Source organism: Microtus pennsylvanicus, chromosome 16 (assembly GCF_037038515.1).
Source record: "Microtus pennsylvanicus isolate mMicPen1 chromosome 16, mMicPen1.hap1, whole genome shotgun sequence".
Classification (NCBI taxonomy): Eukaryota; Metazoa; Chordata; class Mammalia; order Rodentia; family Cricetidae; genus Microtus; species Microtus pennsylvanicus.
Genome location: NC_134594.1, coordinates 12,923,046 through 12,946,243, shown reverse-complemented (window position 1 = coordinate 12,946,243; position 23,198 = coordinate 12,923,046). Strand labels below are relative to the sequence as shown.

Sequence of the window (23,198 nt, the reverse complement as noted above, 5' to 3'; positions counted from 1 at the left end):
TCTTAGTATGTTTCTTCAGTTAGACTTAACATACATTAGGCTAGATTTTATTAGGCTAGATTTAAAAAATTGGGTTTTAGAGCTTTTTTTTTCTGAAATTTTATGCTGTTGTCTTAGTTAGGGTTACTATTGCTGTGATGAAACACCATGACCAAAAACAACTTGGGGAGGAAAGGGTTTATTTCACTTTCAGGTTTGTTTGTATGTTTGTTTGTTTGTTTTTTCTGGTTTAAGTAAGGGCAGGAGCTCACACAGGGCAGGAACCTGGAGGCAGGAGCTGGTGCAGAGGCCATGGAGCACTGCTGGGCTTGCTCAGTCTGATTTTTTAATTGAACCCAGGACTGTCAACCCAGGGTTGGAACCACCTACAAGGGGCTGGGCCCTCCCACAGTCACTAATTAAGAAAATGTGCTACAGGCTTGCCTACAGCCTCATCTTTTGGAGGGAATTCTCTCAGTTGAAGTTCCCTCCTCTGCAGTGACACTAGCTTCTGTCAAGTTGACATAAAACTAGCCAGCACAGCTGACCCCTATCAGCTTGACACACAAGCACATCACTGCTAAGCTAGAACCTTTTCTTTCTTGTTCATCCCCAAGACCACACATAAATATCATCATAAATATGTATACAATATATACATTCTAAATTTTAAAACATCTGACAGTCTTTAAAAATTTGTTCTCTTTAAAAATACTATGTCTTCCTGGCGTTGGTGGCATATGCCATTAGTTTCTGGCACTCAGGAGGGGGAGGCTGAGGCAGACGGATCTCTGTGAGTTTGAGGCCAACCTGGTCTACAGAGTACATTCCAGGACAGCCAAGGTTACACAGAGAAACCCTGTCTCAAAGTGCCCCTCAGAAAAGTCACCTCCCCCAAAAAAGCAACAACAAAAAAATGCAACTCAATCTCTTTTAAAAAGCCAAAGTCTGCAAAACTTCAAAATCTCTTTAAAAGTTCAAGGTCTCTCCATTGTGGGATCATCTAAAAATCAAAAATAAGTTAAATACTGTCTTACTTTGAGAAGGAAGAAAAGGGTGCAGGCAAAGTGTAACCAAACTCCAAAAGCATAAGTAACTCATGCCCGATGTGTCTGGATCCACTCAGGATCTCCTGAGATCCTCCCAAGGGTGTGGTCACTTCCTCGGCGCACACAGCTTGTCTTCCACGTTCTGCCTGGCTCTGCTCCACTTCTGCTGCTGCTGTCCCGTGGTACCGGCTTCTCCAAAAATGGTGGAGTCCCTGCTGTAGCTGAGCTGCACTTTCACCAGTAGCCTTCCCTGGGCTTTCAACAGGGCTCCAACCCTGCCGCACAGTGCCAAGTCTCAGCTGCCCTCCATGACCCCTTCATGCCTTCAAAACCAGTACCTCTTGGAGGACTCTTATATCACGAAGTTCAGCTGCCAGCGTAAGATACAACCTTGGCCACCTCTGGACGGCAGTTTCTGTGTGCTGACCCCGAGGAAACACTTCTACACTGCTTCACTTCAGTGATGCTGGTCTCTTCTCAGTCGTAGCTGATTCATTAGCCCCAGCTGACCAGCATCCATTGTCCTTGCAAAGCAAAGATTTTACTTCAGCGGTTCTGGTCTTTTGTTAATCACAGCTGGTTCTACTCCAACTGACCAGACACTAGAGACTCTACTTTCTACCCAGTAGAGTCTTTACTTCCTTCTGAAACCTCACAAGCCAGGCCTCGATCATCTGCATTGCTCGCAACATCCTTGTCTTCAGAGCTCCTACTGGAAGCTTGCCAAGGTTTGTGCACTTATTGGCTTTTGTAGCCCAAATGGTCCAAAGTCTTCCACAGTCTTCCCCAAAACATCATCAGGTTGTCATGGCAATACTGTACCATCCTGGTAGTTAGGGTTACTGTTACTATAATGAAACACCATGACCAAAAGCAACTTGGGGAGGAAAGGGTTTATTTCGCTCACAGTTCCATGCAACACCACCACAGCTAGTTTTTCATTGTCTAGCTACAACCAAATTAATAGGCATTCCAATTTACTTTAAGTACTTAAAAGTTCATGGGCTTGTTTTCTTTGGCTTGGAAAAAGAGTTGTCTGTATTTCATAGACAAATGAATCATTTCATAAATTTAATTCAGTTTAAGAATGTAACTTTCCCCAGCACTCGGGAGGCAGAGGCAGGCGGATCTCTGTGAGTTCGAGACCAGCCTGGTCTACAAGAGCTAGTTCCAGGACAGGCTCCAAAACCACAAAGAAACCCTGTCTTGAAAAACCAAAAAAAAAAAAAAAAATAGCCCTTTAAAAAAATAAAAAAAAAAAGAATGTAACTTTCACATAATCAATTTTTTAGATTTATTTATTATGTATACAGCCTTCCTTCCATGTGCGCCTGCACACCAGAAGGGAGCACCAGATCTCATTATAGATGGCTGTGAGCCACCATGTGGTTGCTGGGACTTGAACTCAGGAACTCTGGAAGAGCAGTCAGTGCTCTTAACCACTGAGCCATCTCTCCAGCCCCACACATAATCAAATTTTAAGAATTTAATTTTGAGAACTCTGAACTTAGTTTTATTAGTTTTGCTGTTCCTAAAGAGTTAATGTATTCACAGAGGCAGGAATGTCATGAAAACAGAACTGGGCTCCATAAATCTTCAGAAGAAACTCCAAGAGTATCAGTTATCTCAGTGGTATATATTTAAACTGTATAAGGGTTGGTTTGAAAATTTGGGGGTTGGTTTAGAATTGTGGGCTCATAATAATAATTTACAAAGACCCTTTCGGAGCTGGCAGGAGCCAGGTAAACAAGTACATTTTCCACGAGCTCATTACAAAGGATTCTCTAGACACTGACTTAGATCCAGACCAGTTGTCTCTCAGCTGATCTCTGGATGCGGGACCAAGGTTGCTTGTTACCCTTGGCTTCTGCCGCCCTGGCTCAGGATGTTGCTGTTCCTGATCTCTTTGACTCTGAGATTTGGATTCTGAGAAAGTCACTTGGCTGCTTTGCAAGACGCTGCTCACTTGGTTGGCAGCAGCAAGCTCTGGTTTCCTTATCGCTTTTCTGAGCTCCTTGGAAGACCTGCTCCTGTGCTTAAGTGACTTAGTGGTGTGCGCTCTGTGATTTTCTTCCTATAATGCCTTTAGAGTTCAACATAGAATAAGTTGTGATGTATTTCTACATCACAGATCCATTTCTGAAAGATACTTAGTTGTATAACTGTTTACTATTCTGACATCGCACAAAAGCATGAGTCGAATTACAATTAGTGCTCCTATGATCTTTGCTTTAAATATGTTTTGGATCCATCCTTTCTGTCTAGTGGTTTCCACAGTATATAAACATAAAAACCCTTAATTGGAAGGAACCTGTGCATTTGACTTCATTTCTTTGGACACTTGTTTCTGTTGTCTTTACTTCCATTTGTGTGTGGATCCTGATAGTTGCTGCGTTTCTGGGGGTTGTGGAAGAGGGGTTGCTGTGTTGAACTTGGGAGGGAACCTGTTCTGATAATCCTGGGACTGCTCCACTACCACCAAGGAAGTAGACTAGGCAGTGACTTCATCATCATGCCAGGCACAGCTGAGACTGGATAGGAGGGACCACCGGGGGAAGGGGGCAGCTTTGGTAAGTGAGTGAGGTGGTGGTTGACGAAGGGCTAGGTGCAGATCAGGATGGCTGGCTTGCTGAGTTTAGGTTTGGGCGGAGAAGAGAGAAGTGGATTTGTTGAATGTGAGTTCCTATTTAATATTTAGATTCTACACTAGGGAGTTCACAACTGTCTTTAACTCCAGTTCCAGGGGATCAAATGTCTAATTCTGGCCTCTGGGCACCCTTACTCCTCTGGTGCACACAGACTCACACAGGTTCACAGGCATACACATAAGTTTTTTAAAAAAACAACAAGCCGGGTGGTGGTGGCTCATGCCTTTAATCCCAGCACTTGGGAGGCAGAGGAAGGCGGATCTCTGAGTTCGAGGACAGCTTGGTCTACAAGAGCTAGTTCCGGGACAGTCTCCAAAAGCTACAGAAGAAACCCTATCTCGAAAAACAAAAACCAACAAAAAACCAACAAACAACACTTTAATGGGGGCTGGAGAGCTAGGTGGCTCAGAGTGCTTACTTTTGTAGAGGATCCAGGCTTGCTTTCTAGTACCAACAATGCTTATAACCATCTGTTGGTAGCTCCATTTCTTGGGGATCTGATACCCTGTTCTGGCTTCCTTAGGCACTTGTACACATAACACTCATACACATAATTTTAAAGTGTTTGACTACATTCCCTACTAAACAGCAAGGTACCCACACTCCCTAACTCCTCTCACTTCTGTTGACTTTTATATTTTTTGTCTCTGCCTAACTAAACAGCCCTAAGACTCTCTTCTATCTTAGCACAGTTTAAGTTATAGTCACTAGGTTTGTACTTCTTAAATACAAGAGGAAATGAAGCTTCAAGCTGTTCACTCTTCTATAAACCTGATTGTTTTCTGATTGCCTTGCAAATGAATCTTACCACTTTCCAAGTGTTCACAGAATGCCCTGCTGAAGGCTTAGGTGAAACAGCAGACTCTCCCCTGCCTCAGGAGCTTATGGGAGTTAAAGCTCTTGCACACATCCGCAGAGGAGGAGCCACCCTTACTGTAGGCAGCTAAGAGCACTGTGTCACTTTTGATTTTACTGATGTTTGCCAATGGAGGACGTTCCTCACTGTCAGGGAAATTAAAAAAAAAATAACATCAAGGATATACCATACCAAAGATTTTCTTTCTTTAAAACTGGTATTGGAGACAGAACTCAGGGCCTCACATATACTAGGCAAATGCTTTACCACTGAGCTATGTCCCCAGCCCTCTTTTTGTTTTTATTTTGAGACATGGTCTCCGAAAGTTGCCTGGACTAGCCGGGAAGTCACTCTATTGCCCTGCGCGTTTGTTCTCCCTCTCCCAGACTTCTGAGCAGCTGGGATTACAGGCGTGTCCTACAGAGCCCATCTCACAGAATTCTCAGTCATGTTTACAAACCCTGATTTTGTCATTGGAGCTTTTCTACCGTTGTGCAACTAAAATAGTGATCCTGTTGTTCCTGACCGTGAGAAAGAGGTCAAGGTAGTTGGATGGTTTGGCCGACTGAGATGAAGCAAAAAGGAGGAAGGCATGAGAAAGGCAATGGAAGTCCTGAAAGCAGTAAACCAAGGAGGGCTCGGAGCCAGCCTTCCTCTTCTGACAGGGCCAGCGCAAGGGTTGCGATCGAATGTCTGACCTGGATGCGTTCACCCACGGGTCCTGCGAGAAGCAGGGGTTGGGATCGTATATCTGACCTGGATGCGTTCATCCACTGGTCCTGTGAGAAGCAGGGGTTGGGATCATATGTCTGACCTGGATATTTTTACCCCTTGGTCTGTTAGAAGTCCTGATTTTTTTTCTTGGGTTTATTTCATTTTGCAATGCGCAATCACGTCAGGCTGACTTTTCCATCTTTTCTTAACCATTCAATTATTCAGTGATTAAGATTTTTCCCCATCAGTATCACAGGGAATATTGCTGAGCCTTTAGTTTGTTCACCCAGTTGGACCTTCCTACTTCATGGGGAGGGGAACAGAACACTCTGTCTTCCTGTCTCCCCACCTTCCTAGGCAAGAAAGGTATTGAGCTAAGGAGTGGATATTTTTTAAGATGAGAATTAAAAAGTGAATTCTAGGTTTTGAACAGGTGTTGTCTAAGTAGGTCAAGTAATTCCTCTCCTGGGGAATTGGTGATGAGAGATGAAGCGGAATGAGGCACCAGATGAAGCTTATTCTGTGGGCTGTGGGGATTTCTGGAGATGGGAGCCTCCTGGATGAGCCCCTCAGCATCACGTTGCACTTTGTGTGGGTAGCAAGGGGCAGGCAGCGCCCCAAGCAGGGCTCTGTCCTCATGACTCAGATGTATGACTCACGTCTGGTCTCCTAGTGCTGTCATGTGACCTTGCTAGCCCTCGATGGAGTGTAGCAAAACTGAATCACAATTTCTAGAAAGCTCTTAAGTATATGGCAGGAAGTTATGCCTTCTAGCCAATAGCTGAAATCTTTACGGGTATTTTTCTCCTTCTACCTCCCAGGAAATTTCCCTCAGTCCTTAGGCCAGGCATATTTTGAGACCAGTGTCTTCTATCTTTTTGTTCAACCTTGCCCATGTTTATCTTTGTCTCCTTGCAGTTTCTTCATAACTTATAAAGCAGATCAGCATTTCTGCTTTTCAAACTATTTTACAAAGCTGATTTTTACAAACCATTGTTTGGAGATGTAGTTTTCCCAAAGCAATCCACCTCATCGTCTTGCAGGACCCATTGCCACAGGGATACATCTGCCACACCTCCCGTCCTCTTCCTCTGGGCTGTTCCCTCCTCTCCTTTCTTCTGTGTGCTCAATAGTTTTATGTTAACTTACCGTCTCTGCTGTTGGTCTTGGAGAGTCTTGGCTGTACTCTTAGATAGTCTGTTCCTCTGTCCCCATCGCTGTCAGTCACAGTGCTGAGCAGAGCTGACTTGTTCCTTGCGCCACTGCCTACAGTGTTCCTTGCTGACTGCAGGGTCAACTCTGTGCTTTTCACATAGCTTTTGAAGACCTTTCCCGTGCTGACTTTCCTATCCAACCTGATGCTTTTTCCAGTCTGCTGTAGCACTTAACCCTTTCCCCAAAGGGACAGATCATTTTCTTCTTGTGCGCTTTAAATCATGCTGACAGTTAACCCCTGCGACTGTCTATTTTTATGACATTGGCGACTTTACAGGCAGCCTTTAAGTCTCCCTTGGGCTGTCCCTGACCTCAGTTTCTTTTTTTTTAATATTTATTTATTTATTATGTATACAATATTCTGTCTGTGTGAATGCCTGAAGGCCAGAAGAGGGCACCAGACCCCATTACAGATGGTTGTAAGCCACCATGTGGTTGCTGGGAATTGAACTCAGGACCTTTGGAAGAGCAGGCAATGCTCTTAACCTCTGAGCCATCTCTCCAGCCCCTGACCTCAGTTTCTTTTCTTCCCCCTTCTGTGCTTTCCCCAGCACATGCATGACCCTGACCAGCCTCTCACCTGCTTGCTCTGCTGCTCTTGGCCACTGACATGCCTGCCGCTTTCCTGCTTTAGGCATCATGGGAGATTAGTAGGAGCATTTCATGCAGCAGTGGGAAACAGGGGGGCTTGGAAAGAGGAGTGCCCGTCATGGCGACCATCTGGCACACAAGTTCCCAAGTGTTCTCAGAAACCTCTGAGCTGTCTGAAGACTCTCAGGAGCTACCTTTCCAACCGAGTGTTTAGACTGGGGCGTCACATTTTAAAGCAGGCTCAGATTGAAGTGGGAGAGCCTTAGCAGGGAGGAAGCCTGCAGGCCTGACTGTGAAGCAGGAGGCCTTGGTTGGGCGAGCATAGTGAGGGAGATGAGGGATACTATTGTCAGCGGCTGGGTGTCTCCTCCCCTTGCCTGGCCCTGTCACTTCTCCCCTAGTGCTCTCTCCCCCTTTCAGGTGGCTCACAAATCCCACCGGATGGTAAATTTACTTAGAGGTCAAACACAGCACCGGGCAAAGGGAGACTGGGCTGCGGTGTTACTAGCTTTCTGATGTTGGTCACAGCCTGAATAATACTGTCCTTCTGTCTGTCCCAGGTTCTCAGAGGCACAGTGACTGACTTCCCTGGATTTGATAGCAGGGCTGACGCAGAAACTCTTCGGAAGGCCATGAAAGGCTTGGGTAAGTTGCACCTGTTCATTCTAAAAGACCAAGAAAACAGGGTGGAAGGCGTGTACAAATTCACTCAAATAATGAAATGGTGTCTTTACCATCCTGAAGAGTCATTCTCTAGAATTTGATATGCAAGTGACATCAGCTCTGTGTTCTGGGATCACCAGTCCGGCTTACACATAGCATGAGGGAAACTAGTAGCTCAGGGGCCTTGTCCATCGCGTGTCCATGTCCCCTGCTTTAGCCCCCCCCCCCCCTGCCCACTGCCCCAGTATCTTCCTAACCAGTTGCTGACCTCTTGAGGGCTTTTGTGTGTAACTGGCTGATCTGCTCTCAGACTTCTACACCGGATTCTCATTATCCTCACCTTGAAAGATGCCCATGGCATCCCCAAGGCCCGTTTCAAACTCATGTCCCACTGCTGTCTAATATCTGATCCAGCCAGACCTGGCTGTCTCTATCCATGCAAGTCCCACACGTTTCTGTTCTGTGAGCTTTCACCTTATTCTAAGCCTATCCTTTTATGGCTGCCTTTCAGAAGTCTTCATCTGTCAAGACTCTGTTGGATACCTCCTTCCCCCAAACTCCTCTCTACTCTTGTTAGCCAGGACACCCGGCTTTGCGTCTCATGTAGCACTTGAACCTCCCTAGGGTGTTTGCTATTCTGCTTTAGCTCACAGCTATCTGTAGCTTTTTAAGTTTTCTACCCCAAATTATCTATAATTTAAAGCCAGGCACTATGGTTTTTTTCTTCTCTCATCTCCCGATACCCAACACATTATGTTTTGTGAATAGCTCTTACTTGGGTAACTGTGTAACTATGCATGAAAGGTAGGCACACCGAGATTTTAAAAGCCAGGAGTGTTTGTCCAACTGAGGATAGAAGGTTGTGTGTGTATGTGGTGTTTTCATATGTGTGTGTGTGAAACATGATAGTTAAATCCTCTTTTGTTAGTTAAATCCTCTTAATTTTATATTTTCTTCTGTGTAAGCTGTGTCTTATGTTTTTATAGAGTGCATTAAGAGCACAGTGACTGCTGAGCTAATTGGACGTTGCTTAGAAAATGGGTGTGTGGGAGGCAAGCTGTCTTTGTTACCCATCAATTCCAGGCACTGATGAGGAGAGCATCCTGACCCTGCTGACGTCTCGAAGCAATGCTCAGCGCCAGGAAATCGCTGAGGAGTTTAAGACTCTGTTTGGCAAGGTGAGACCGCGACCCAGCCAAGGTGGGAGGGAGAGTCCGGCTGTGGCTTTTAAAAGAGTTTGAGAAGTAAAACAATCACCCCAGATCTGTCAGGAAGTTTTTCAGGACCCCTCCTCTCCACCTCCAGGATAGGAGAATCCTTAGATGCTCATGCCCTCAGGAATGGCACGGGGCTCTCCTGTAGCTTGCTCGCCTCCTTCTGATGAGGTTAAGGAATGACACTGGACTCTCCTGTAGCTTGCTCGCCTCCTTCTGATGAGGTTAAGGAATGGCACGGGGCTCTCCTGTAGCTTGCTCGCCTCCTTCTGATGTGGTTAAGGAATGGCACTGGACTCTCCTGTAGCTTGCTCGCCTCCTTCTGATGAGGTTAAGGAATGGCACGGGGCTCTCCTGTAGCTTGCTCGCCTCCTTCTGATGAGGTTAAGCTGTCCCTGGATGATTAGAAGATCAGTAGATGACTAATATATACACGCCTTGTGCCAACAGATTGTCATACGGTGTCGTTTAGGAGATAATAAACAGCCTCTCACAGTTGTCTTTCCTTGCTTCATGCTTTTGGGGTGTAAAGGTATTAGTGGCCCATGTTGTTAACTGCTCTCGTCCTTCCTCTCTGTTTCCACCATCTATTTATTTTAGGTATATGCCTGTATTGCAATAATAGGTATATGCTTGCATTGCAGTAATAGGTATATAACTGTATTGCAATAATAGCTATAAGCCTGTACTGCAATAATAGGTATATGCCTGTATTGCAATAATAGGCATGTGCCTATATTGCAATAATTTTAATAAATTTTAATTTATTTGATTTCAGTTCTATTTGATTAACAATTCAAAGCAAAACTTGAAATCTTAATGAATGAGAGCATATGTGAAATACCATAATGTAGTTTTGCTATTCTGACAACTTACACTTGGCATTTCCCTGTGCGGGACCAGGAAGTGTCCTTTTGTGTTTCTGGATGGACCCCAGGACCAGTGCTCTCCATGGAGCTGCAGTGTAGCCCATGGGTAGAAGGTGTCTAACCCCAGTCCTGCTGCCTGGTGTGCTGGAGAAACACTGTTCTTTTTCACTAATGATTGCACACATTCCCACACTACAAGGTACCCCTGCATACGCCTCTCAGCATAACAATGTTCATTGACTATATATTAGAATGCTAATAATATATATTAGAATTTTATAGTAAGAGAAAAGATATTGCTTGGATCTTATAAGCTAAGAATATGTTTGTGAGTTTTGAGAAAATTTCTTTTGCTTTTTTTTTCTTTTTCTTTCTGGTGCTGGAGGTCCAACCCAAAACCCTGTACATGTGACACAGTGCTCTGTCACTGGGATGCGTTCTCGCCCCTCGGGGGAACTTTTCTAATGATATTTCTGAAAGGACACTGGAAAACCACGTGTGCTAAGAATGCATGCTTTACATGGCCCAAGTGCTTTGCCACAGAGCAACATTGCTTCTTAAACTTTTGGTTTTTGTGCATGGGCTGGGACAGGGGACTTGGGCTCTTGAGGCAGAATCTTGCTCTGTAAAGCCAGGCATAGTGTTGAAGGCCTGTAATTCTAGATAATTCAGAGGTTGAGATTTCTACCTAGAGCCAGGTATAGTATCCCAACACTTGGGAGGCAGAGGTAGGTGAATCTTTGTGAGTTCTAGGACAGCCAGAGCTACATAACAGCGAGAGACCCTGTCTCAAAAAAGGGGGGGGAGAAGAGGAGGAGGAGGAAGAAGTAAAATAATGATAATGATGATGATGGTGATGATGATGGTAACAACAGTCCCACCTGGGGTGCAGAGTTATTTAAGAACAGCCTGGACAGCTGCCTCAAAATTTATAAAGGGCTGGGAATGTAGACTGACTGTAGGGTGTTTTCCTGGCATGAGGAGAGCCTGGGTTTCATCCTAGCACCAAAATTAAAGAGTCACATATTTCTAGGCCGACTTCCTGCCACAGTCTCCCATATACTGGAGTTACAAGCATATGCTATCACACATATTAGCCTCCTCTGTCAAGGTATTCCATTTTATTTTAACACTTGAAGTTAAGGAAAACATCTTTAAACTCCTTGGTAGGTAAATACCGCTTTTGGAGGTGTGGGTCAAATGTCGAAGGTCCATTCCTTAGGGCGTTGTTTAGCACAAATAGCGTCTGAAATGAAGAAGCAACGTAGAGAACTGGCTGGAGGAAGCTGTCCTTCCTGTGTGGGACGAGCGTGTTCACTGAGTTTGTGTTGTCTGAACTAGGACCTTCTGGATGACCTGAAGTCAGAACTGACTGGGAAGTTTGAGAAGCTAATTGTGGCTCTGATGAAGCCTTCGCGGCTCTATGATGCCTACGAACTGAAACATGCTCTGAAGGTAATGCACGGGGCCTTCTTTCTGTTGACAATTAGCCTGTGTGTGTGTGTGTGTGTGTGTGTGTGTGCGTGTGTGTGTGTGTGTGTGTGTGTGTGTGTGTGTTTTGATTTTTGAGACAGGGTTTCTCTGTAGCTTTTTGGTTCCTGTCCTGGAACTAGCTCTTGTAGACCAGGCTGGCCTCGAACTCACAGACATCCGCCTGCCTCTGCCTCCCGAGTGCTGGGATTATAGGCGTGCGCCACCACCGCCCGGCTAGCCTGTGTTTTATTTGACTCATTTCAGTAAAGGATGCTCAGGAGACAAAACTGTGGGAGTCAATAAGAAGTAAAGGCGCGTGTCATTTAATCTTCTTGTATAGTTAAACTCAAATATACTGTCTAAAATTTTAGCGTGCTGGAGTTCTATACTTCCATTTTATCTTTAGGCTTTGGAAAAGTTACAGATGAGATAGTTTAATCTTTCAAATAGAAAGGCAGAAGCTGACTGCGTTGAAACACTTGCTCAGACACTGACAGGAGTGACTTGTCCTAAGTGGGCTCTGAATCGGTAGACGAAGTAAGCAGCTCAGGGATTCCACCTGCACAGCGGAAGGACAGGAATCACCCAGACAGGAGGCTGACTTTGCTGAGTGTCTGTGCCTTTCTGCAATTTCAGTTTTGGAGTAAATGCGACCTTAGGACCTTGAGAAAAGGCCTTTTAACAGAATACATCTCAAACACTGTGAACAACTCAGATTTTCCTGTAGGATGAACTTAGGTGTTTTAGTGTTTGAGTTTTTGCAAAGAAGCAGAAATAGAAACTATGTTATCTTAAACAGAAAACCTAAATTTAGCCACATTGCTGCTTATATGTTCTGACGTAGCAGGGTAGGCATGACGTCTATAAGTACAGAAAGGGAAACCAGTTAGAATTATTTTTCAGAAACTGAAGGTGAGTTCCTGCAAGAGACCCCATTGTCAGCCATCTTTCTGTTCTGCTACCCGAGATGATCTATTTAAGCAATAAGGGTTGATTTTGACTCATGTCCACAAATAACTGGCCTCAAGGTTTTTGGCCTGTACTCAGGCAGGAGGCCAGTGAAGAGAAGAGACAGCTATTGTCCCATCATCTCCTTTAAAGACATCTCCTAGGGACCTAAAAGCTTTTTAAGAGTTTGGTTAGCAGCCCCTAGTGCTTGCTATCTGGTGACCAAACTTTAACATTTGGGCTTTAAGGAGGACAGCATTGAAGATCTTAACTCTAACGGTATGTTTGATGGACATAGAAAAGTAAACTTTAGTTTTCGTTGTGCTAAATGAAAAGTAAAATAGAATTGGATAGAATTAGATTGCCACTGGAAAGAAAATTAGTGTAGAATTTGTTAACTCTGTAGTAATAGACCATGAATACAAAGAAATCCATGTTTTTTGGGTATTTCTGTAATTATGTAATTTGGATAACATCCAGGGAAATAGCTTTTCATTTTTATCTCATTGACATGTTTTTGCCATTAAAAACAAATCTTCCAACAGGGAGCTGGGACCAGTGAAAAAGTATTGACAGAGATTATTGCTTCAAGGACACCTGAAGAGCTACGGGCCATCAAACAGGTTTATGAGGAAGGTAAGCAGCTGGAGGTCACCGCCTTCCTGTCCTCATGTGGCTGTGGCCCCTTGTAGTTCTCATTGTCCGCTGAATGAACTGTGAGTCAGTCAGGCTGTTCTTCTTCAATAAAAACAGATGGCAGGAACAAACTTGACAACACCTGTAAGGGAGATGCAGTTTGTTTTTGCTTGAGACTTGCAGATACTATAGAAATAGACTGGCCTTTTCTTCTATGTTAAGTTTCTTGAAACAAACTCAACTTTATGCTAGATGTTAAGAGCTATGTAGAAGACATTTTGGGGAGCAGGAAGAAAGACTGAAACCCTTTTCCAGACTGGAGTTGATAAGACTTTGATAAAGTTATGCTGTTCTTCTGCTGGGAGTGCTTGGCTAAAGCGTCTTGTATTTTTGGATGTTATTTTTCGTGTAACCCATTTTTTTCATCTGTGAAAACAAAGTCTGTATTTTAGTCTAGTTCGTATGTCAATGCTAGGAATGTATTCGAGTCCATGAAATGAAAATGAAGAGACTCTGATCTTGTCCGGTTTTTATGTCGTTGGACTCAGCCTGGAATGTTGGCCAGTGGTCATGGCTCTCTGTGGGCAAAGCTTATAGAATTTAGATGTGATGTTGTTAACCCACCAGGTAAGAACAGTGTGAAATCTACAGCTACTGAACCATTACCCAAGCTGGAAGGCATTATGAAACTTAAGTGAAGTGAGCTGGGTGCAGAATGACAAACACTTCGTGATGACTTCACTTGGGTAGGCTCCAACCAAGTGATAAAACAGGCAAAGCTGTAGAGTAGAAAGTAGCATGGTATTTGCCAAGACTGGACGGGAGAGACGGTGAAGAGAGATGGTGGGAGATGGTGCTCACCGGACAGTGAGGTGGGGGGACAAGTTCTGGGGATGCGGTTGGAGCATGGAGACTATTCATATCACCGTACCGTACAACTGAAATTTGCTAAGGAACTAGAACATGAGTGTTTCATCATTCACAGAAACCTACATGGGGGTACCAGTAACCATTTCACAGTGTGTCAAGCACGATGTATACCTTAAATACACACACTTATTTATTTATTATTGATTCCTTGTCAGTCAGCAAACTGGGGAGGAAAGGCTAAGATGGGTCTCCAGTACTGAAGGTAACTTTGATCATCAGTTAACACGGACCCTGCGCTGAGGGGCACAGACTGGGGGATCTAACGGAGCCTGACCGCAGGGAGGAGGGCGCATGTGTGTGTGTTATGGGTTGGTAGGGAGTGTAGAGAATCTGCATGCCTGGAAGATGAACACGGCTGTGAGTCAGCTGTATAAGGGCTGATGGAATATTGAAGGAACAGTTGAAGGAGGGAAGGGGGTTTGAGGCTAGATGTATATTGGAGATATATATATTGGATCGATAGCTCTGTACGAAGGCAGTGAGGAAGTTGTGTAGTAATTATGGCGCCACTGAGGTTGCAGGGAGGTGGCGGCCCAGAGTACAAATCAGAGCAGCCAATGTAGGGGAGGATTTGGTAACTAATTACGGGTACTGGAGTAGAGGAAGGAATCAGATGCTTACAGGCTTTGTATCTGGGTAGCTGGTTCTCACACATAGAATAGAAGGGTCGGGCTTTTAAAATATTCTGTTTTCAAGTGCTGATTAAATATTTTGATGCCTTATAGCAAGACCATTTTAAAATAGCTGCTAGAGAGTTAGCTAAAGGCTCTACGACTCAGAAGGGCTCAGTTCTTCCTTCCTGTGACCTCAAGTTGAGGATTTGGACCTGAGGTGGGGGGGGGCATACTTTAAAATGTCATTGCTGTCTGTCAGAAGTAACTTAATCGTTGCAAAGGGAAAATATCTTATTAGTGGGAGATATGACCATGCAAAGACAAGAATTCTGAGGATGGAAGACATCTAGCAAAAAAAAAAATCACATAAAACATTTGAAGAAGGGCTGGAGAGATGGCTCAGAGGTTAAGAACATTTCCTGTTCTTCCAGAGGTCCTGAGTTCATTTCCCAGTGACCACATGGTGGCTCACAACCATCTGTAATGGGGTTTGGTGCCCTCTTCTGGCCTGCAGGTATACACACAGACAGAATATTGTATACATAATAAATAAATATAAAAAAATATCGAAGAAGCAGAAGAACTTCAGCTCACGATTACCATGGTTTAAGCTTCGCACTGTTCACTTACTAACATTGGGGGAGAGCATTTCTAAGTGGCTGTCATAATTTAGGCTTGAGGAATGCTCTTGGGGGATGTCAATAGAACCCATTTTCATCCAGCCGCTCACTTATTGAATTTGCCATGCGTGTTTAGAGCACTCATTGATGGCAGAGAGCAAGTTTTTGTTAATCAAATATATGTGTCTTCCTGTATGTCTTGTTCATTTGGTAAATGTTCCAGGGTTTTTCTAGCTAAGAGATGCTATGACCAAGTGTGAAATCATTGCTTTGCAGAATACGGTTCCAGCCTGGAAGATGATGTGGTTGGGGACACCTCAGGGTACTACCAGAGGATGTTGGTGGTCCTCCTTCAGGTACTGGTAGAGGCTTAACAGAGTTGACTAAGGGGTGGGTTGGAATGACATCCCATATTAAGTTAAGGCCACTTAAAAATCTTTCAACAATTCCTGAATTGTGCAGATTCCCACTTTGATGCTCACCTGCTGCCTGTGCCTGTTTGCGCTGTAGAATATCTGATTCAGACTGCAAAGAGCCAACTCATTCATTCGTTTTGGGCAGCTGAATGCAGCCAGCTCACTCATAGATTTTAGAATCAGCAAGGTTGTGCTGGTTTGGACTCTGCTGTGTGGCAGTGCAGCATGCTGTATGGGCGATATGATCTCAGCACTGTAGGGTTGATATGATCTCAGCACTGTAGGGTTGATATGATCTCAGCACTGTAGGGTTGATATGATCTCAGCACTGTAGGGTTGATATGATCTAGCACTGTAGGGTTGATATGATCTCAGCACTGTAGGGTGATATGATCTTAGCACTGTAGAGTGATATGATCTCAGCACTGTAGAGTGATATGATCTCAGCACTGTAGAGTTGATATGATCTAGCACTGTAGGGTGATATGATCTCAGCACTGTAGGGTTGATATGATCTAGCACTGTAGGGTGATATGATCTCAGCACTGTAGGGTTGATGATATGATCTTAGCACTGTAGGGTTGATATGATCTTAGCACTGTATGGTGACATGATCTCAGCACTGTAGGGTTGTTATGATCTCAGCACTGTAAGGGTGATGATATGATCTCAGCACTGTAGGGTTGATATGATCTCAGCACTGTAGGGTGATATGATCTCAGCACTGTAGGGTTGATATGATCTCAGCACTGTAGGGTTGATATGATCTAGCACTGTAGGGTTGATGATATGATCTTAGCACTGTAGGTTTGATATGATCTCAGCACTGTAGGGTGATATGATCTCAGCACTGTAGGGTTGATGATATGATCTTAGCACTGTAGGTTTGATATGATCTCAGCACTGTAGGGTGATATGATCTCAGCACTGTAGGGTTGATGATATGATCTTAGCACTGTAGGTTTGATATGATCTCAGCACTGTAGGGTGATATGATCTCAGCACTGTAGGGTTGATGATATGATCTTAGCACTGTAGGTTTGATATGATCTCAGCACTGTAGGGTGATATGATCTTAGCACTGTAGGGTGATATGATCTCAGCACTGTAGGGTGATATGATCTCAGCACTGTAGGGTGATATGATCTTAGCACTGTAGGGTGATATGATCTCAGCACTGTAGGGTGATATGATCTCAGCACTGTAGGGTGATATGATCTCAGCACTGTAGGTTTGATATGATCTCAGCACTGTAGGGTGATATGATCTCAGCACTGTAGGGTGATATTATCTCAGCACTGTAGGGTGATATGATCTCAGCACTGTAGGGTTGATATGATCTCAGCACTGTAGAGTGATATGATCTCAGCACTGTAGGGTGATATGATCTCAGCACTGTAGAGTGATATGATCTCAGCACTGTAGGGTGATATGATCTCAGCACTGTAGAGTGATATGATCTCAGCACTGTAGGGTGATATGATCTTAGCACTGTAGGGGTGATATGATCTCAGCACTGTAGGGTTGATATGATCTCAGCACTGTAGGGTGATATGATCTCAGCACTGTAGGGTTGATATGATCTCAGCACTGTAGGGTGATATGATCTCAGCACTGTAGGGTTGATATGATCTCAGCACTGTAGGGTTGATATGATCTCAGCACTGTAGGGTGATATGATCTCAGCACTGTAGGTTTGATATGATCTCAGCACTGTAGGGTTGATATGGTCTCAGCACTGTAGGGTTGATATGATCTCAGCACTGTAGGGTTGATATGATCTCAGCACTGTAGGGTGATATGATCTCAGCACTGTAGGTTTGATATGATCTCAGCACTGTAGGGTTGATATGGTCTCAGCACTGTAGGGTTGATATGCTCTTAGCCCAAGCATAGTTTTCCAGGGAGAGAATGTGCCTTGGCACAGGTGCATCTTTCCATCAGAATGAAGATGCTCTGTAGTCCAGTGTGTGATGTCTTTTCTTACAGGCAAATAGAGACCCCGATACTGCGATTGATGATGCTCAAGTTGAACTGGATGCTCAGGTAAGTAAGGTGTATTATATGACAACTTTGTTATGACTTAGAAATAAAAAGAATTTATAATAATGAAAAATCACAACGTGTATTTTAAGAATCTTAACAAATATATTTAGCAGCTACCTATAAAACATATGACTCAAAAAGGTACATTTTTCTTACTCTGATCTGGCCAACAAAATAATTGTATCCAAAGCTGAAATAAAATTATATTGCAAATTGCAGCTAGACATGTTCTTTATCATCATTCACAAAATAGAGAATTTTATCTAAAAAAATCCCCATGTTACTGTTCCATTGCCATGATGGAAGAGGTTTTTTAAGTAGGATAAAATAAGGAAGAACAAATAAGTTGTTTATGGTACAATTGACATTTTATTATAAAAGAATTGATGTGTTAGTTTATTTCAGCATTTAGAAATTCTGTTTCCCTTGACACATTGTAAACAGAATGACTGTTCTTTTGCCAATTACTTTTATTTTTTATCAACCTCCAATTGAAAAATTTCACTTCAGGGACTTCTGAATACCAGTGCAGTCTCAGTGTGGCTTATAAGACACTCCCATGTAAGGAAGAAGGGTTAGGAAATGTGAAAAATGAGCGCTGAAACCGGGCGATTGGTGCTAGAGTGCTTGTGTTCCTAGACTCTCCCGCTGTAGCCCTGTCTCTGGTCTGCTTCAGTTATGGTGCCATTGAAAAGGGGAGATCTGGTTGACCACGCCATGCAGTTGCCAGCAATATGTCCTCTGGCTTTGCTAAAGAGGGAAAGGTTATATTTTGAGTGGTTGATTTCTTAGCAGCTTCAATCATTGTGATCCCGCCCTCACTGGAGAAGAAAGGAAGTGTTTGCTGAGGGTGTACTGTCCAGTATTTCACTGGAGAAGACAGGACGCATTTGCTGAGGGCGTACTGCCAGTATTTCACTGGAGAAGACAGGACACATTTACTGAGGGTGTACTGCCAGTATTTCACTCATGCCCGTCCGGCCTGGGAAATATCAGCTGTTCTGTGTTCCTATCTAAGCCCTGCAAACTGAGGGGTTCATTGTCCTCAGGATAAAGTCAGGCCTATGAATGTTTTTCCTTAAACCTAGTAATCCTTGTCTTCAGCCTCCCACCCCATCTTGAGTCCTCTTTCCTTCTCCTGTTTTTATCCCATCTTTTCAAAGGTCAGTCCCCCTTTAGATGCTTCCAGTGTGGCCCTTCCTGACCTTGAAGGCATGAGTTAGGTGGCCCTCATGAAGAACTGAAGCACCCCAGGCTTCCTGTCCCTGTCTTCCTACCACAGCCTGCCTATCTAGGGCCCCGTGTCAGTTCCGTGCCAGCCTCAGATCCTCCAATAGCGCTGGCATTCAGTCAGTCACTGATGTGTAAGGGTCACACTCCGTCCAGGAGGCCTTTCCCAACTGTGATCAAGGAAACAAGCCCAGGTCCTCAGAATAACATTGGAGCTCCAATTCCCAGCCTGACTCTGTGACCCCAGCACCCTCTCTCTTCCCCCAAACAAGCCTCATGGTCAATGTCAGCTCCCTGTTCTGGTTTCTTATCTTATGAAGCATTTATTAACTGTATGTTAAAAGCTCAGATCCAACAACTCCACCTTCTCGTAGAGGAAGGGCAAGAACAGACATCGATCGAGTTATCGATCCCCCAGGTAGGGGCTTCACCCCGTTTCAGATGACCACATGGCTTTCCAGGCATGGGTTTCTTTAGGCTTTTGTGAGAGACAGTGTAGTTCTCACATTCCTGCTCTCAGGACTCGGTGCTCTGGAGGTTTTTCAGTGGATATGGCTTGGGAGGCCAACTCTAGGTAGTCTCAGATGACAGAGGGGAGACCTACATTAGGGCCCCATGGACAGACTTCCCAGCAGATGTAATCTGATGTAATCAGCACTGTGTTGTGTGAGGCCTAGGGGAAACACTCTCCTTGAACCTTCTCATTGATTTTTTTCCTCTCACCATATGTTGCATGGAACCGTCTCTCCTGTTCATGGGCCTCTGGTCACTGGAGATCTTGGGCTTCAGTTCTGGCCCTTCAGGTCAGGACGGGGCCATGGTTCTCATAGACTCCCAGGCACCAATGTCCTTATCTGGGGACTGTGTTGATTACCCAGCCCGTGGACACATCACTTCCCTGTCATGCAGCAGATGTGACATTTAGGATACTGAAAGTGAGAATTTGCACGTGTGAATACTGCCGCATGGGGCGGACTTCAATATCCCTCTGCAGAACCCAGGCTTTCCTTCCTTCACCGTGGCCAGGACCAGCAGAGAGCATGCCACACTGGCCACGTCCTCTTGACTGTTCGCACCAGTGACCCAGCCTTGTGCAGTCTGCTTCCCTCAGGTCTGGGGAGCCACACCCCCCTCTACCTGTTAGCAAAGGCAGCGAGACTGGCTTCAGAGGTGGGACCTGTGATGTCTCGGTGGGGCAGAAGTGGAGACAGAGGGCTTTGGAGGTTTTCTCTACTGATACTTAGCACAGAGGCAGGTCTGTTATCTTGGGGATTTGAAAAGCCACAGTGAGTCATTCACCTGGGAACTTAACTCACGGGCAATATTTCACTTTTTTTTAAAATTACTTTAAACACGTTAAATCAATTTCACCTTTTGAAAAATGTTTTCTATAATTTATTTATTTTATGTGCATTGGGGTTTTTCCTGTGTGTCTGTCTGTGTGAGGATGTCAGATCCCCAGGAACTGGAGTTACAGACAGTTGTGAACTGCCATGTGGTTGCTGGGAATTGAACCCGGGTCCTTTGGAAGAGCAGCCAGTCCTCTTAATTGCTGAGCCGTCTCTCCAGCCCCCAGTCTCACCTTTTTTAAATGTGTTAAACTGATTTAATATTTTAAGAATGTTAAAACTGATGTCTGTCATCTTTCTTGCCCAGTTCTTGCTCTGGACAGAAGATTGGACTCTTAGAGAAAGGAGAGAGGAGGAAAAGGGAATTGTGTTTATTGAGCACAAGGATGCATGGAGGGGCTTTATCTTTTAATTCTCTGTTGGTAAAATAAAAAATAGCTCTAGATCACTATAATCACATGCTTGTACCACCAAGATCAAGAGGCAAGTTACTGTCCTGTCTTGTCTTTATTTGAAGTGTCCTTGAGGAACAAGGCCATCTCCAAGCAAATTACATTCCTTCGGTTTAACAAGGTTAAGTCTGTTAAAACAGTAACTAAAAGCCAGGTGGTGGTGACACAAGCCTTTAATCCCAGCACTCAGGAGGCAGAGGCAGGCGGATCTCTGTGAGTTCGAGGACAGCTTGGTCTACAAGAGCTAGTTCCAGGACAGGCTTCAAAGCTAAAGAAACGCTGTCTGAAAAACCAAACAAAAAAACACAAAACAAACACACAACCCAGTACCTAAAAAGGTATGACCTTGTAAAGGTTGGTACACCTCAGGTGACCTTAGATTTCATAACGTTCATGATAAGTTTTGTAATTTATTAAATCTAGGTTAAATTTATTTAACTTGTGCATGAACTTTGTGAGTATTTCTATTTTTTATGTCAAAAGTAAATATGGGCACTCGGGTCGTTTCAAGAGTATAAGTGCCCTATAGATCCCAACCACTGTGCTCTCCTGCAACGTTAAGCGTTTCACCATGAACCGTGTGGCTGTGTACCGAGGTGTTCTATAGCTAACTCTGCTTACATCACTGATGTAAACAGGACTTATGGAGTTTGCTTTTTGTCACGTGCTATAGACATGACAGCAACTATAGGATGAGCAAAACAAAGCCCAGAAACTCTTCATTGAGTTACTTTCCTGTCTGTAAACCAGTGTTCAACAGCGAGATGGCAGGAACTCTCGCAGACCACGGCATCTCCTAGAAGATGGGATATTCCTGCCAACATTTTGGAAACATGAGCTCCTGTGTCATTCCTGTGCTTTGTATGTGACCCGTTAACTTGGTACACAGGCAGGCAGATTCACTGTTGAGGAAGTACAGAGTGCTTGGGAAACAAGAAAAGTGACTGACTCACACAGGGTGGTTCATTACAGGCGCTGTTCCAGGCTGGGGAGCTGAAGTGGGGGACAGATGAGGAAAAGTTTATCACCATCTTTGGGACACGCAGTGTGTCTCATTTGAGAAGAGGTAAGTCAAAAACAAAAACAAAAAACCAACTGCTTGAGACCAGTACTTTGGGAAATCTGGAAAGAACATGGGCAAATCTGGACAGATACCTGCACCAGAGAAAAATCAGTTTCCACAGTTTGATCAGGAGAAATCGCAGAGTTCTTGACACTGCTACTGTTGCTTTTACAAAGCTAGGTGTCCTCAGCAGTCCCTTCACCCTCAGAGGTCCAGTCTTCAGGCTGGAGTCTTGTCAGGCGCCAAGGAGGGCCACATTCTGAGAACTTGCTGCACATTGGTCCCTAAGATTCATAGGCATCCGTTCAGTGCAGCTGTCAGTGCCAGTTGAGAATAAGTTTGGTGGCAAGTGACAAAAAGCCCTCATCATGGCTTTAACAGTTGGGCTTTATTTCTGTGGGGGTGACGTGGTGATTTGGTGGACCTGTATCCTTCTGTTTTCCTGCTACACTGTCCTTAGCGTGTCCCTTCTTAGGCTCATTAGCTCATCATCACAAGGTGGCTGCTGTGGCTTCAAACCTCATTTTCACAACAGGAAGAGGAGAAAAGCTTAAATCAGTTCTACTTGTTGACCATTTTTAGAAGGAAGGAGAATCTCTCCCAGCAGATTTGCCTGTTGCTCTCACTGATTAAAACCAGCAAGAAGCCAGGAAATCAGCATCTGTGAAGCGATGTTTAGAAGCCAAGCGTGGTGCCTTATGCCTAAGTATAACCTCCATGCCTAAGCCTGCCCAGCTCCAGGCCAGCCACTGTCACATCTGGGCCTTGTTTCGACATGCATCCTGGCTAACAGCCCTCTGTCTAATAACTTTAGACAAAAACTAAAAGGGTGTAGCTCTGTGACATTGTAAAGATTGGGCACATCTCAAGTGAGCCCTTGGAGAGCAGAGACAGGAGGGTCAAAGTTGAGGCCAGCCTGTGTGACATTGCAAATTCTTCTCACGACAAACAAACGTAAGCTCAATTTTGCAAACTTCTAATTAATGACATGCATTACAACATAAGTAAACTGTTGCTTAGGGCTTGGCACAGGGTGGCCCTCACAGCATGGAAGGTGGTGGTGGGGTTTCTTCATCGATTGTCAAGGCATGTTCTTTTTTACTTTTCTAGTGTTTGACAAGTACATGACAATCTCAGGATTTCAGATTGAGGAAACCATCGATCGAGAGACTTCAGGGAACTTGGAGCAGTTGCTCCTGGCTGTGGGTAGGTGAATTCACAATGTGTGTAATATTTCCTGTTAGACCATTTGATTCCATCCAGTTGAGACTAAATCTGAAGATAATCATGTTTCTTCATGGAAAATAAGGGAATGACATGGTGTCGGATGAACTGAACTCCTGAGTTTCCCTTTGGGAAGTCTAGGCTGAGGTTGTGGATACAGGTTATCTGGTTATTTGCCCAGTTGTTTGTAGGTACTAAGGACATTAGTAGGACTCATTTTAGAGCCACATTAAAAACAGTTCAGCCAGGTGTGGTGGCTCACACCTTTAATCTCAGCATTGGGGTCAGAGGCAGGAGGATCTCTGTGAGTTCGGGGACAGCCAGGACTGCGACACAGAGAAACCCTGTCTCAGAAAAAACAATAGATAGAAAACAGTACTGTGAGCCTTTGATGCTGGA

General features: G+C 44.4%; 1 protein-coding gene across 2 annotated transcripts in view; it reads left to right on the top strand.

Annotated features, from left to right (window-relative positions):
• Window positions 1-23,198, top strand: part of Anxa5 (annexin A5) — a 30,299-nt gene that overhangs the window by 4,401 nt on the left and 2,700 nt on the right. For both annotated transcript variants that reach the window (XM_075951074.1, XM_075951075.1), the window contains exons 3-10: window positions 7,613-7,697; window positions 8,799-8,893; window positions 11,140-11,253; window positions 12,765-12,855; window positions 15,296-15,375; window positions 17,425-17,481; window positions 21,485-21,578; window positions 22,686-22,781. In XM_075951074.1, the coding sequence (XP_075807189.1) occupies window positions 7,613-7,697; window positions 8,799-8,893; window positions 11,140-11,253; window positions 12,765-12,855; window positions 15,296-15,375; window positions 17,425-17,481; window positions 21,485-21,578; window positions 22,686-22,781 (712 nt within the window). The remainder of the gene's footprint in view (window positions 1-7,612; window positions 7,698-8,798; window positions 8,894-11,139; window positions 11,254-12,764; window positions 12,856-15,295; window positions 15,376-17,424; window positions 17,482-21,484; window positions 21,579-22,685; window positions 22,782-23,198) is intronic.